This window comes from Gekko japonicus, unplaced genomic scaffold (genome assembly GCF_001447785.1).
Source record: "Gekko japonicus isolate JY-2015 unplaced genomic scaffold, Gekko_japonicus_V1.1 scaffold19, whole genome shotgun sequence".
NCBI classification, from domain to species: domain Eukaryota; kingdom Metazoa; phylum Chordata; class Lepidosauria; order Squamata; family Gekkonidae; genus Gekko; species Gekko japonicus.
The window spans coordinates 184,833-199,921 of NW_015164664.1; the positions used below are offsets into that span (position 1 = coordinate 184,833).

The 15,089-nt window shown below is 46.5% G+C and overlaps 1 protein-coding gene across 1 annotated transcript in view; it reads right to left on the bottom strand.

Annotated features, from left to right (window-relative positions):
* Positions 1 to 497: 497 nt before the first annotated feature.
* SLC7A3 (solute carrier family 7 (cationic amino acid transporter, y+ system), member 3) overlaps positions 498 to 15,089 on the bottom strand; it is a 26,013-nt gene continuing 11,421 nt past the window's right edge. The window contains exons 2-12 of the mRNA XM_015408975.1: positions 8,058 to 8,467; positions 7,197 to 7,355; positions 6,709 to 6,889; positions 6,236 to 6,348; positions 5,441 to 5,663; positions 5,172 to 5,311; positions 4,987 to 5,089; positions 4,585 to 4,796; positions 3,999 to 4,165; positions 3,036 to 3,144; positions 498 to 914 (exon numbers count right to left, since the gene is read on the bottom strand). Of these exons, the coding sequence (XP_015264461.1) occupies positions 790 to 914; positions 3,036 to 3,144; positions 3,999 to 4,165; positions 4,585 to 4,796; positions 4,987 to 5,089; positions 5,172 to 5,311; positions 5,441 to 5,663; positions 6,236 to 6,348; positions 6,709 to 6,889; positions 7,197 to 7,355; positions 8,058 to 8,439 (1,914 nt within the window). The 5' untranslated portion in view covers positions 8,440 to 8,467 and the 3' untranslated portion in view covers positions 498 to 789. The remainder of the gene's footprint in view (positions 915 to 3,035; positions 3,145 to 3,998; positions 4,166 to 4,584; positions 4,797 to 4,986; positions 5,090 to 5,171; positions 5,312 to 5,440; positions 5,664 to 6,235; positions 6,349 to 6,708; positions 6,890 to 7,196; positions 7,356 to 8,057; positions 8,468 to 15,089) is intronic.

Genomic DNA, 15,089 nt, shown 5'->3' on the forward strand with positions numbered 1-15,089 from the left:
ACAGGAACAGAGATGTGTGCTCGATAGTGAATGTCCCATGCTGCAGCCCTCTGCCAGAGCTACAGCAGGATTCTAATTAGCTCCTGCCATTCAAAGGAGACAGGATGGGTTGGAATGGGAAGAACCATTGATGCTGGATTCTTCAACAGCCTGAGTGCCATGGGAGCCTTGGCTGAAACCTGGGACCACCCCAGCAAGCAGCTGTGATTCCAGAAAAACCACCACCCAGTACAGAAGCTTAATAAGGAAGTAAATTGGCACAACAGGTTGGCAGTCAGACAGATCGACCTTCCTTTTTTTAAAAAAATGGTTCTTTGGATTTTTAATCATATAAAACACCAATATTTCTGACAAAAAAAACCCTACTCAAAAGAAGTAAAAAGGAAAGCAAAAATTTACAACCAAAGAGCACTGAGACCCATTTTTAAACCTCCAGCCACCTTACACGCATGCTTCTTACAAAAAAGAAAGGCAACTTCTAGCCAGTATGACCAGAAAATAAATACAGACATCAGGTGTATGGCAGTTTCCCTGCCTGTCAGTTTTTACCAAGGGCAAGAGCGTTGCAGTGCTTTGCAGCTGCTCCCCCCTCCCTCCAGGCTGATGCTTGCCTTGTCCCCCCTGCAGGACAACCTTGCTTGGGATACCTGCAGGTACAAGGGGAAACAATCTGCCCAGGATCTTTCCTTCTCCTGCTTGTTATATGGAAGGGCAGGAGGCAGGCAAGAGCTCAAGGGCAACTATGATGTGGGAAAGGCAGAGCAGGTAGAGAATCATCACTTCCTTTCCTCAGATAGCTGTATCTGGACTCGGGTCAGAGCCAGCAGAATTCAGAGGCTTGTTTGTTGTTAACTGTCGAGTAGTCTGTGCTTCTATGCTGTGCCGGATCCCGTAACCGAAGTAGATGGCAAAGCCTGCACAGATTACAAAAACACTTATTTTATATGTTAAAAGTTGCTAGATTAAATTATTTGTTTCAAAAGTAAAGCAAATTAATACTATAGCAGTTACATAAACAGGAGAAAAGTTACAAAAATTTCTAGAATCAAACAATAGAAAACATACATCCAAAGGCATCTATTGAATAAGTCCAAGGGCATGAGATCCCATTCCTTAAAACCTTAACCAGCTAAATTGTTGATCATCTATGGAAAGGAGAGTCAAAACTGGTGACCATAGCTCCAAGTGAGCTACCTGAGTCATGATACCAGGAACTCCAAAAAAGAACGGCTTGTCCATTATTCTACTCATTAAAAATTGATCTCATAGTTTAGCATGCTAGATTGCTTTACACCAAAGAGTTAATGTGGTATAGTGGTTAGTGTTTCAGACTAGGACTGGGTAGGACCTCAATTCAAATCCCATTTAGTCATGACACTTGCTGGGTGATCTCAGCTCAGTCGCTGGCTCTATCTCAGCTATCCCCACAGAGCTTGCTGTGATGATAAAAGGGATGGGGGAAGACTTCCTGGAGCTCCTCAGAGAAAGTGTGATAGACAGCAACTGATGAAAGTCAGTAGTTAAAATTGCAGGATCTAGCTTTCAATAATAGTAACGTTTAACATTAATAGTAAGGTTTAACATACTTTAACATGATTAAATGCTAAAGGTAAACCCCCCCAAACCCTAATATTAACTGCCTTCTACCAAGTCAAAGCATCCACTTAGCTCAGTAGTGTCTCTCCTGACTGGTAGCAGCTTTCATTCAGCTCTTGCTGCACATGTTCCTTTAGCTAAAGGTGGACCCAAGGTTTGAACTAAGGGCCTGTTGCCATGACTTTTCCTTGACATCAGTCCCTATCTCTTGGCCTGTAACCAGCAAATCTTTTCTACCAAAACTCAGAAAATACCAGCAAGCCCTTGTCTACGTATGGGTCACAAGGTTTCCCTGCAAGATCTAATCCAATCTTTCTGTAGGACAAAGGAGAAGGGAGCAAAAGAAAAGACTGCTTCATGTGATCTGATTTTAACCATGAAGAAATCATTACTAGGTTGGATAGAAGCAAATATAAAAAGATAAAGATTGGCTCAGTGGGAAACCCAGAGCAAAACTGACCCAATTAGTAGCCACCAGCTCTGTTGACTGGATCTAAATGCTTAGAATAATAATCAAGGTGACTTTGGGAATAATTCTCTGCCATCGGCCTTATTCATTCTTAACAAAAGGGCAAATGCTTCTCCACATGCACACACAATCACGGGTGGTCCTAGTGATTCTAGGTCCAAGATGGGACTCAAGAACCACTGCCTCTCTGCTGGGGCTAACCCCTACTGGGGTCAAGCAAGGGGTGTTCCTCACTCATACAAGGTGAGTAGGGAGGTTCTGTCATCACTAGAAGAAAGTGGCAGCAGGAGTCTGCTCTTCCTTCTTCTCCCTTTTCTGTTGGGAGGCAAGGATGTGGGCAATCAGCACCCTCCCCCAGTGCATGCCCTGGGGCACCTGTCCCAGGTACCCATTGGCTAAGACAACCCCTGCCTGCAATAATCTCAACTGGCAACAATGAATTTTATTTCCGAAGTCTACACCTGTCTTGTCTCTAAACCCTCCTCCTATTCACATCTGGAAATCTTTCCATGAAAGCCCCTCCTGGTTGCAACCTCCCCTCCACTTGGAGCCTCCATCTGTATCAATCAGAAAGGCTTGCTTCTGACTTCACCTGAATGTGAACTTCCCCATCTCTCTCCCAGCTCAGGAAAATCAGAGCTGCATTTCTTGTATTCTCTGCCCCCTGTATCCACAGCTACTCTCAGCATTCCAACTCATGCCGAGCTTGGATTCTTTCCCCTTTGGATCCTCTTTGGAACATCCTCTGCATTCCTGCGTGGCCGAATGATGTCTCTGGAAACTTCAGGTCTGTTTGCAGGTTCAAGGTGCAGTTGGATCATCAGATACCTGAGCACTTAAATGCCACCCCAGATAACACTTCCACACAGAAAAGGCTCCCTCTGCTTTCCTTGCTGTCCCACTGGGAGCCCATAGCCATTACTGGAATCAGTCCTACAGGACAGTGCTTTGAACAAATCAGACTCCTTACCTATAGCCATCCAGACAGCAAAGCGGGCCCAGGTGCCTGCATCCAGTTGCATCATGAGATAGACATTCACAAAGATACTGAAGAGAGGGAGCACCGGCAGGGCAGGCACCTGGAAAAGAAGAGAAAACCCCCAAGGCAAATGGATGTAAACATTTCTCAAGATTCTGGGAAACTGTAGTTTCATTAGATGTCGCAAAGATAGTTTTCAAAATGTCTTTCCCCTTTATTAGTTTCACCACGTTTCTGAAATACTGCTATTTAGGATAAGGTAAATTTGCTACTTAATGGAGTTTTATTTAGAAAGGAGATTCCTTTGCTTGCTATTTAGAGTTTTAGCAGAGTTTAGGCATGTTACACGTGTGGGGGCGAGAATGCCCCCCAAAAAAGATATTTACAAAACTGAACAAGCATAGGAGGTGGCAGACTCTAAAGTCACAGGTATTGGCCATCAGATGCTTATGACACTGCCACAACCACTATTTCACACAGCACTCACATTTGGGGAAGGTGAGGAAACTGCATTTCCAACCAACTCAAACTTGGCTTCAGAATGCTTGAAAAATGTGTTTCCACACAACAGAAATACTAATAAGGAGAACATCACCTGGACTGCCCAGGCCAACTTAGCATTCAACCCATTTTTTCTATAATGCTTTCGAAAGGCTTCCCTGAAGCAGAAAAGAACACGTTTCTGCAAGGAGCATGGAAGTCTTGTCATGCCTGTGGGAGGAGTCAAACTACAAAAGCATTGTGGGAAGGAGAGACTGGAGGGATAGAGAGATAAGAGCTGTTCATTCTGAAAGGCAGAAGGTGGGGTTGCTATTCACATGGAATGATTCAGCCATCCAGAAGCAAATACTGAGTACAAAAGATGCCAAGTGCAGCACGGCAGATGTAGGCAACACTCAACTCTGCCACATACAATCTCAGAATGATAAGCAGCTTTCCAGCCGTGACTCTTACCTTGAAAGTGAGGCGCTTCTTGCTCTCTGGCTGCCTCCAGATGATGATGGTGATAACTAGCGAAATACCTAGAAGAAGCGCGCATGCCACAGCCCAACCGATGTTGCCTTTCATGAGCGCTTCCCACTCCTGTGCCAGGATTCCACACAGGACAGTAATCATGATAGCTGCAAGACAGAGAATGAAACATCTGCTTTATATTCAGAAAGAGGGGAGGGCACTTGATCTTGATCTAGCATAACCTCTCCATAATTTTTCCCAGGAGTCATCTAACATAAAATATCAGGGCGAGAACTGCAAACTGGCTTGAGGCATTTCAGATCTGCTATTGAGCTGGTTCCATTCTCCGGGTCACCAGAAAGGCTGTTTGGGCTCTCCCAAGAGAGAATTAAGTTGTTCAATGTGCCCAGTTGACAAACTGTAGTTGGACATTCCCCTCCCCAATTTAGCTAGAATTTTAGAAGCGCTTCTAATCTCAGTGCTTTAGAAGCACTTCTGATCTCAGTGCCATTGTTAAGAAGACTTCCAATGCAAGCTTTAAATCCCTAGTTAGCTAAAACACCTCAGCTCTGCCCCCAGCACTTACAGACAACTGTGGTGCTGATGTAGACAATGAGTCCCGAACTGTGGGTTGGGATCTCCGCAGAAGGACAGAAAAGGCTCCCCCAGGTGAACTTTTCTTTGAGTGTAGTCTGATTACTGTTGACTGACACATTCATTATCACCTTCTCTTCTTCACTTCCATTCACCTCCAACATCTCCATGTCTTTGGAAGAGCTACCCATCTCAGGCTGGTATCTAAAAGCAAAACCAAAGCAATTAAGACCACCCATCATCAGCACATATGCAAAAAGGGCCTCCACCAGCCTCAGAGATCAAGCACCCTCTCCCCACCCCCCTGCAATTGGTTAGGACATTACAGTGTTTGGATGTGGCTTTGAGTACCCTATACCTATAGTGGTTCAGTCCAAAGGCCTTAGGCACCCACCTAAGGATGAGTACACAAACAGCTACCAATGAGTATGCCAACAGTGTGCCAATTGACATGAGGTTCACCAGGTCCTTCAGCTCAAAGAGGAATGCCATCAGGGCTGCAAGAGAATACAAGTTACATAAGACTCAGCCTCACCCACTGGGAGCAAAGAAGGAAACCTTTTACCACCATATCCTTACCAGAAATGATGCCCGACACAACTGTGGCCACCAAGGGAGTCTTGGTGCGACTGTGCACCCGAGACAGGGACTTAAAGAGGAGTCCATCTTCGGCCATGGCATATATCACTCGTGGCATTGGAAACATGGAGCCAAGCAAACTGCATTGAGCAGGAAGAGAGATGGTCAGCCCTTGGAAATGGGAAGAACCTCGGATAGCCAAGAGCACAAACTGCAGCGTGCACACAGCAGCTGTCACTCCCTGGCTCTGCCTCCCACCCAGACCTTACCTTGCACTGAGGGCGCAGAGTGAGCCAATGGCCACAACGTAGCGGGCGGGCTCCCACCCCACATCCTTGAAGGCCTCAGGCAGGGGACTCTCCTTGTTCACCAAGAAGTAGGGCACCATTAGAGTCAAGGCAGCAGAAACCCCAAAGTAAGCCAAAAAGCAAATGAGAAGGGAGACAATGATGCCAATGGGGATGGAGCGCTGGGGGTTGCGAGCCTCCTCACCTGAGGACAGGAAGGCAGATGAGAATGATCAGGATGAGATTTCCAGTGAAATCAGCACTCCCATACAATGCCCAAGGCAGGAAACGACTTGAACAACCGTAATTCAAAACCAGCTAATCTGGGCAGGAAATGCAGATTTTCTTTTAAATAAGAGAACATGTAGTGCAGGTTTTTTATTGTTAGTATTTTGCTCTGTGAATCTATTACCTGGGCAGCTGACTGTCACTCTACATGAGAACTATTCTGTGCAAAGGAGTCCTCAGGGCTCCCAGGCAAAGCAGCCATCTGTGCCACCAGGCTGCATGGCTAATGACTCATCTCCCAGACCACAGGAAGATGTTTTCCATGAGGAATGTAAAAGGCACGGAACAGCAGCCACCACACTCCCAGGCTGAGCAGGGATCCCATGTGAATGCACTTACGTATGCAGCCCCCATGCCCAGCCAGTCAGCATGAAATGCCCTCTCCCAGATGAAATACCTACCCAAGTGCTCTGTGGCAAAGGGGGAGGGGGAGGGGGGTACAGAAGCAGAGTTCTCCCTGCTCTTCCCTTCTTCCTGCAGCTGCCTTACCTGTTGTTGCAATGCAGTCAAATCCAACAAAGGCGTAGAAACAAGTTGCAGCACCAGAGAGGACCCCATCAAAGCCAAAGGGGAAAAAGCCACCTGCACCAAAATGGCCAGGCCTGAAAGAGAGAAGGAAGGAGGAAGAGAGGGAAGGCCTCCAGCCACACTCAGAGGAGCCAAGCAAGCTAATGTGGGCTCATCTCATCCGCACAGGGGGTAGACACAAATGGTGAAACGGCTGTTGGACAAGTATCTCCCTCCAGCTCTGCTGCTTTCCCTTTCTCCACCAGTCTATTGCCTTTCTCTGCTAATGCAGCAACTTAAACTTGGCGACAAAGCCTGGGTAGCCCAGAGCAGTCAGGTGCTAATCCCCAGGTAACAAGGTTTCTGGTGGCTCTGCTCCACAGCTGAATTAGAGGAATCAGCTTGGAAACAGCAAGCCAGGCAGTTGCCCATTCAAGAAAAAGGCATCTTCTTACTTGATTCCAGAGTTCAGAGCTTCCTGTGACCGGTTCTGATAATACTCCTCAGACACACTCCAATTCTTGACATCTCCCTTCACAAAGCCAGAGATTATGACAAAGCTGAGGACCAGCAGGTTGACGGAGGTGAAGATTTTGTTCACTAGTGCAGATTCACTCACGCCAAATGCTAGCAAGCCTGTCGTGGAAGGAAGCAAGAGGATTTGGGGAGAGGGCACAGGAATGCACCAGCTCCCCTAAAACTGAGTGGTGCTGGAGCACAAGCCTCCCTGAACATGCCTGCCTACTCCTCTGGAAAGCCTGTCCCCTAGTCCCAGATGTCAAGGCTGGCTAGTTGGATTTTCTTTTATTATTAGTTTCACCTGTCTGGGGGCTAGTCCAGGCACTGAACAACCAATTTCAAGGGAAGTTTGGCTTTGCTTAAGCTCTGCAACTTGCAGGCTTCTGCAATGGAGGGCAGATGTGCCACCTTGGGATCATCCTACCTGTGAGCAGCAGCACCAGGAAGAGGGCAAAGAAGTCAGGATACTCAGCCAGCACATTCTCCAAGTGCAGGGCAGTGCTGTTCCGAAAGAAAGTGGAGATGTGATTGCCAATGAGGTTGTCAAAGGCAGAGCTCCAGGCACGAGCAACACTTGCCGTACCTAGTCATCAACAAAAGAAACCTCCATTAATCCAAGAACATGAACAATAATGCATTTGTTAGCTAAAATGTTTACATTTTGCCTTTCCTCATAGCTCAAGGTGGCTCGCAAATCATAATTTAAAAACCACCCATTAAAACCAACAATATCTATCCCCCAAATAACCACCTTCCCCCTTTTTGGATGTGAGGGATTGTGATGAATAGTGATTGAGAGCCAACGTGGTATAATAGTTACACTGTGGGACAAGGATCTGGGAGATCCAGGTTCAAATTCTGCTGGGTCACTGTGGGCCAGTCCTATACTCTCAGCCTAACCTGCCTCAGAGGTCTGTTGTGAGAATAAAATGGGGGAGAGGAGAACAACGTAAGTTTCTTTGGATCCCCACTGGAGAAGAAGTTGGGGTAGAAATGGAGCAAATTAAACAAATGAATAGGGAACATTTGTTCAAAATATTTGTGTGATATCTCATACGGCAATGACTGGATTGTGGAGTTCTTTGGAGTTATAAATAAAAATCCACTTTGGGATTCCAATTCAAGAGAGGGTTAGCCATGTTGAGGAAAATACAACAATGATGTTTCTTCACCACCAAGCAGTAAACAAGCTCTGGTTGTGTCAGGGACACATTCTGCCATCCTGATCTAGAAAAAAAACCACCAGAAGTTCCTCCCTCCCCACGCTCAATCCAATGGCACATACCTATCACATAGGAGAGGATGAGGTTCCATCCTGTGGTGAAGGCCCAGATCTCACCGACTGTCACAAAGCTGTAGAGGTAGGCAGAACCGGCCTTTGGAACTCTGGCCCCAAACTCGGCATAGCACAGCCCAGCCAGAACTGACGAGACAGCCGCAATGAAGAAGCAGAGCACAATGGAAGGGCCAGCCTGCTCCATGGCCACTTCCCCAGCCAAGACGTAGACGCCAGCCCCAAGGGTGCTACCCACGCCAAGAGCTATCAGGTCCAGGGTGGAGAGGCAGCGGGCAAAACGGGTCTCTTCCGAGCTAAGGTCTACCACACGTCGCCGGATCAGCTTCTTGCCAAAGCTCTTCATGGTTTTTTCCAGCATCTTGCTACTCATATGCAAGACCCAACTTCCCCCAAAATGTCTAGAAGAAGAAGAGATTGGATTTATACCCTGCCCTTCACTCAGAGTCTCAGAGCGGCTTACAAACTCCATTCCCTTCCCCTCCCCACAACAGACACCCAGTGAGGTAGGTAGCGCTGAGAGAGCTCTTTCGAGCACAGCTCTTATCAGAACTATGGCTTGCCCAAGGTCATCCAGCAGCTGCAAGTGGAGGAGTGGGGAATCAAACCTGGTTCTCCCAGATTAGAGTCCGCACACTTAACCACTACACCAAACTACATCAAAGACAGCATATTACAGCATGACAGCCAGTAACACAGACGCTATGTCGGCAAATGAGACCGCAGCAAGGAGTTTGGGTTCTAGCAGGTTCCCCCCAAATGCAATGTTGATGCAAGGTCCAGCAACTTGAGACCTTCTACTTGTTGGAATCTAGATTGCTTGCTGAGAATCCTCAGGGTGGAGTTTCTCTCCTGTTTTTCCAAATGGTGGAGGTTAGGCCAACCTTTCAGGGCGAGATAGGGTGCTAAATGGCCAGGCATACAGAAGCAAACATAAGAACATAAGAAGAGCCTTGCTGGAACAGACCAAAGGCCCATCTAGTCCAGCATTCTATTCACGCAGTAGCCAGCCTGCCTCTGGGAAGGCAACAGCATCATCCTGCCTGTGCTCCCCCAGCAACCAATACAAAGTGGCATACCTGCCTCTAGCACTGGTACTGCATACTCCCAACACTGGTTCCAAAGCACAACATCAAATACAGGTTCCCCAAAGACTATCTACCTTAAAAGCTGGAGGAGAGAGTTGCTTAAGGGCCCTCCCACAAATCAAGGCATTTAGACCAAATCTCAGTCTAGGGGTTTGATCTGCCAAGTCTAGTGTTGGTTTAGTGCTATCATAAAAAAGAAAAAAAAGAAAAGAAACCTAGACTCCCACCATATAGCACAATGCTTCAGACAAGCTAAAGCTTTATTTCAGAGAAGGCCTGCGGTGGGGTTTTGTCTACAGTCACATGACCGTGTCGGCTCAAAGTGTTCTGCCTTTAGAAGTGGCAAGAGGACAGCTTAGGAAAATGGGCTGGAGTTATACATTACCTTCACGCCTGCTGCAGATGTCCACCAATATTAGCGCAAAGCAAATCTCAGGATAACTGTGTTTGTACAAGTCATTCATTGGTCAAAATGTCAGGAAGCCATCTTCAGCGATTAACCAGTTTAAGCAAACTTTAGACCGACACTAGAACAAACTATTCTCTGGAAAGCCAGGCTATGTTCCAGGGTGCAACACCTTACGTCAGCATTAAATACGGCATGTAATCCCTGGGACAAAATAACATTGCACAACCCAATTTATGGTTAACAATACCATGCTGTTTCTTCGAATTTCAAGATGGTTTACAGCAATATCAAAACAAGGTAAAAACTACCAGAACAGAAAAATTACTGGATGATGCAACCTTACTAACATCCACTAAAATAGAAAGGCTAGAGAAAAAAAGTTTTCCTGGCCTGCTTGCTCATACATGCCAATGTCCGTCAACAACAGCAGATCAACACCCAGGAGAAAGAGAAAATCCATTCTCGTCTAATTTAGAAAAGCATCACTACCTGCTCATCTGAAAGCAACCTTTACTGGACACAAGCAAGTAAATGAATGACAATTTTCAACAATGTCGTGCAGCCTCTGGTGTGGCAGGATTCACCTACATTTGGAAGCGAAGCTTGTAGCCCAACCTTATTCCTACAAGGTATTTCAAGAGGGAAGGAAAGGCCAGTCTGGAAACTGGGACCATTTCTCCTCCCAGTATCAATGTTGGTGGTTGGAGCCTGGAGCCACAGCAAGGGCGCAGCCACGGCCATGAGCCTTCAGAAGCTGGAGCCTCTTATATCAGGTGTATGAAAATGGACTGCGAAAGGTACAGAAGGCACATACCGAGCTACAGGACCTGAACTAAAGGCAACAGAGTGAAATCAAAAACAGATCCTAAGAAGCAGGGTTTCAACTATTAACATCAGGCACATGGTTCCCTTGCAAAGAAGTTCTCCAAACATACTCGCTTACATAGTGTGTTCCCAGCCCACACATTCCTATGTTAATTTGTGGTGCACGGTGGCCTTGAATGAAGAAGAAGAAAAAAGGATTCTCTCTCTCTTTTTCAGTTTGCAGCAGTGCCCCTGTATGGTTCCCTGTTCTTACACAGCATAGGTCACTTCCTCTTTGGAACCACACAACAAGGATCGCTGGTATTGTATAGTGGCTAGAACGTTGGACTAGGGCTGCCATGGAAGCTTACTGGGTGATCTCAGGCCCGTGACACACTCTCAGCCCAAACTATCTCACAGGTTGTTGTGAGGATAAAATGGAGAAGTATGTGATAAGCTGCTTTAGATCCCCAATGGTGAGAAAAGCAGCATAAATAAAACATTGACCATAAAACAAAATACGTATAACAATTAATTCAGAATGGGTTTTTGTAATACTGCTAAAACCTGAATGTGCATTTCTTTTTAAATTAATGCTGTAAAATCAGGGTATATTTTAAATTAATAAAATGAATGTCCTCCCACAAGATACAAATCCTATATAACCAGCCAACTGAGAGCTCCAGTTACTTCCAAATGACCTCCATCATCTCGTCTGGCTCATGGAATCGATACAGGTACCAGTCAGTCTATCAAGCTGACTGATAGCGCTGTCAGGGGACACAGCAAAACAAAGACCTGCTCATTTCCTCTTTCTGCAGCATTAATCTATGAAGATTAATGGCTGTCTCCTTTTTCTGCTATCAGGTGCCTTGGGTGTGAGGAGGTTTAAGGGCGGGGGGGGGGGGAGAACTGGGTAACTTGTGACCAAAAGGAAGTCCCATGTCTTTAATAGCTCTGTAACAGGCAGATGGAATTGGAGGAGCAATACCCACTAAATGCAGAAATTAAGCTGCAGGAACACTCTTCAAAAAGAAAGTATCACCAACAATCTACGGGAAGAAACATTCCTAGATTGTTTTGGTTTTAGATAGTATGTTTTTCTTTCTCTCCTCCTTTATACACAAAAAGGATATGGACCAAAAAGCAGCTGAAGTTTTTGCTAGGAAATGATTTGCAAACAGCAGTCAGACCGAGCCATCCGTCAAGAATCTCCTGCCACATTTCCACAGGCTACAGGCCTTTGGTGGGAATTTCCTGAGTTTGAGTCAGAATTCCCTTCAGAAGCAGGAAACAGCAGACCCCCCCCCCCCCCCCCCCCCCGCCTGCCAGCCCAGAAGTCACATGCACAGTGCCTTGTACAGCCGCCTCAGGCTCCTGACCAACAGGGAAAGTGATGGATGAGCATCAAAAGAAAGCAAATTTCTGCTTTCAGCTGAGCAGAAGAGACACTCACTAGTTCTCCTGGGAAGCACATTCCCCCTCCTCCAATGCTGGAGGCTGGCAGAACAGACCGTTGAGAGAACAACCATCAGAAACTGTGGATACAAGCAGTAGCATGAAGCGTTTACCCTAGGCTGCTTCCTCCCACAAACCAAAACACTTACACAACACCAGAAGTTGCCAAATGAAAGAAGCAGAGAATACCAACACCAACATACACCTGGGCAGCTTTTTTCCCCACATCAAGCCCAGCCAGTGCCTCTGGGATTAGACAGTCCAGTCCAGTGCAATAACATTTTTCAAAAGCCAGCAGCTCTGAAATGATTTCCCCCTTTCTACAACCCTTTCAACCTCACACACGTTCAACACTCTCTTCGGCAAAAAGATGGACAAAAGGCAAACCTGCTGTGCTCGGGACTTGGAAACCTCTTGCGTTATGAACCCAACCGGTGTTGATCCGTCAAACAGGAGGCCCCTGCTGCCGTCACAGGGGATTGGAAGCTTTGCCAGGGAGGGGCACCACACTCTGCCAGGAACCTGCTTATGGGGAGGGGCAACTGCCAAGCAGCATATTCTGCACTAGAGACATAGCAATAGGAATGGCTAAGCTGCTTAGAAGGCTTTTTAGTGCAGCAGCAAATGTATCAAGACACCAGTACAAGATTTAGTGACCAGTCATGCACACTGAGGTACTGGCCTAAAAAATGCATGCCCCTGCCCAATGCAGAACACCAGCCGGGTGTGTATGTTCTTGAACACTTGCCAGATCACACTGAACATGGGTGTTTGCAAGAGACCCCAGCTAGTCAGAGACCCCAGAAGAGCAACACATAGGCGAGTGCCTTATTAGAAGCATCATCAGACCCTAGAGAGACGCAACTGGTTGCTTGCTACATGCCAAAGATGCAAGTCTCGAGGCTCAGAAAGCCTGCTGCCACTCATCTACTCCAAGCAGTGTAAATGGAGAGGCTGGAAAGGGCTCTTGGAGGATCTCCAGGTGCAAGCCCTCAATTCTGGTGGCAGGGCAAGGCGGAACAAGGCTGAGCTGCCATCCAGAGAGTGAAGATTTGTGAGAGAGAGAGACAGGAAAGAGGAAGAGAAGAGAAGAGCTCTTGACAGTATGACCACGTGACAGTAACCAAAACAAAAGAAAAGCAATTAGGAAGCAGGAAACTCCACCTGCTTAGAAATCTGAGCCCACTGCTTTTATCAAAGATGTAGATGCTTTAATATGCGAAATTAGGGAAAAAATTATACAAAGCTTATATTTTGTAATCACACTCCAATACCACCTTCATTTCATTCAGTAGCATGTACTGTGAAGTATAGCCTAGAAATGCAGATGTTGCTCAGGTTGAACTGGAAGTGTGCTGGGGGAAAAATTATTCACTTACTTTACACCTCGCCTTTCTTCCCAATGGGGACGCAAAGCATCTTACATCATTCTCCTTTCTTCCATGAAATGATACGATGGATAGAAAAGAACAAGAGTGGCTTATAGAGGCTACATTTGAGAGCGTAAGAAAGCAGCCCAGAATGGGCAGGCTTTATGAGCCCAGCCTTTCTGTCAACTGTGTAGCGTAGTTGGTCAGCATGCTGTACCAGGCTGGGGAGACCCAGGTTCAAATGCCCCCCTCCAGCCAAGAAGCTCTCTGAGAGACCTTAGGCTAGCTACTCGTTCTCAGCATAATTTACCTCACAAGAGTATTGTGAGCATAAGAGGGTGGAAAGCCACATATTTTTATCATACCCTGAGCTCCTTAAGAGGAAGGGTAGGATAAAAATATAATAGCATCACAAATGGCTATAGTATACGTTCAAGGAATTCTCTGGTCTAAGGTGTATCAGCTGACTGTCCCATGGGCACACTTACACAATGGCATAACCAAGCTTAAGTCCCATCTTAAGGGTTCACAGGGTTCCCCCCAACACCTGTGGTTTTGACTGTAATCCGGCCATTTCACCAGCCCAGAAAAATATTGTGTATAGAAAATGAGTGGCCAGAACAGTGGTGAACAGGCATATTTTCCCTTTTGATCCAGAATCCTACCTGCAGAAACTGAAAATCCTCAGAAAAACTGTGGTGGTGATTATACCAGAAGGGAAGAAAAACACAGCAGCCCTTCCAGCAGATATTTAAGCAACTGTGAGTGAAAAGCCTTCAGGCTGCCCATCAGGTGAGGCAAGGAGACACTTCCTGGATCAGCAGCTACAAGGGGTCAAAGGTGACCTACCAGTCCAGCAGCAGAGCCCCTGGCTGGGGAAGGCTGACTAGGCCCACGAGGCTGTGTCTTTCTAGCAGTGTGACAGTGACAAACTGGAGGAGACGGCTCAGGAATTAGAAAGAATCTGCAGGAGCTGAAGCCAGAGAAACCACAATCCACTATGGGAGGGAGTGGCTTGGAGAGAGATCAGCTACAGCGGTATGGATGGAGAATAAATCCTTGTAGCCCTTGTTTATCCCACACATGTTCATGGGAGAGCAAATGCAGGAGAAAAGTGAAAATGGCTGCCAGCACTGGAAATGGGTAGCTTGGATTGGGGGGAGTGGGAGAAGATAGCTGTTGCCTGGAGACAAAGGCAGGGCAAAAACTCCACATAGGTTTTCTCGTCTGTCGTGCCCCATGAAGACCGACGAGTCCAACCATAATTTAGTTGAATCCCCTTAAAGTTGTAACACCTCTCCTCTAACAGACAAGACTGCACAGACAGACAGAGTATTTATTCCTTACAAAACACACATACACTCCTTCTCCCTCTCTCATTGGGTTCTGGTTTAAAGAGACAGGCTTTCTTCTTGATTTATTTATTGACTTAATGGCATCAGCATCCTGCCTTTCTTCCAGCATGGATCAGTGGCATGCGTGGGGTTGCTTTGTCACTGGACTAATCCAGTGGACTAATCCAGTGATAGGCTTTGTCACTGGACTAATCCAGAAAACCAGGTGTGCAGGCAATAGTAACAGGCAACCTATTCACCTTAGTTTGAGTTCACACCTCATATTGGGTTTACTGTGCCTGAGCGACACAGCCTTGATGTCCCTGCAGAAGATACCCCGATAAGAAGCAAAATTATGCAGATTTAGCCAGGGCTTTACATCTGCACTTCAGATCCAGGCACAGCATGGGCCAGGAACCAGTGCGGAAATGGCACAAAAAAGAATGTGAGACAGCAGATTTTAGATTTATAGGCCTGGGCAAGCCAGGAAACCCAGGCAAGAGATAGCTTTGCTGAGGGAGAATGTGATCAGAATGTGCATTTGTTCTTCAGAAATTCAT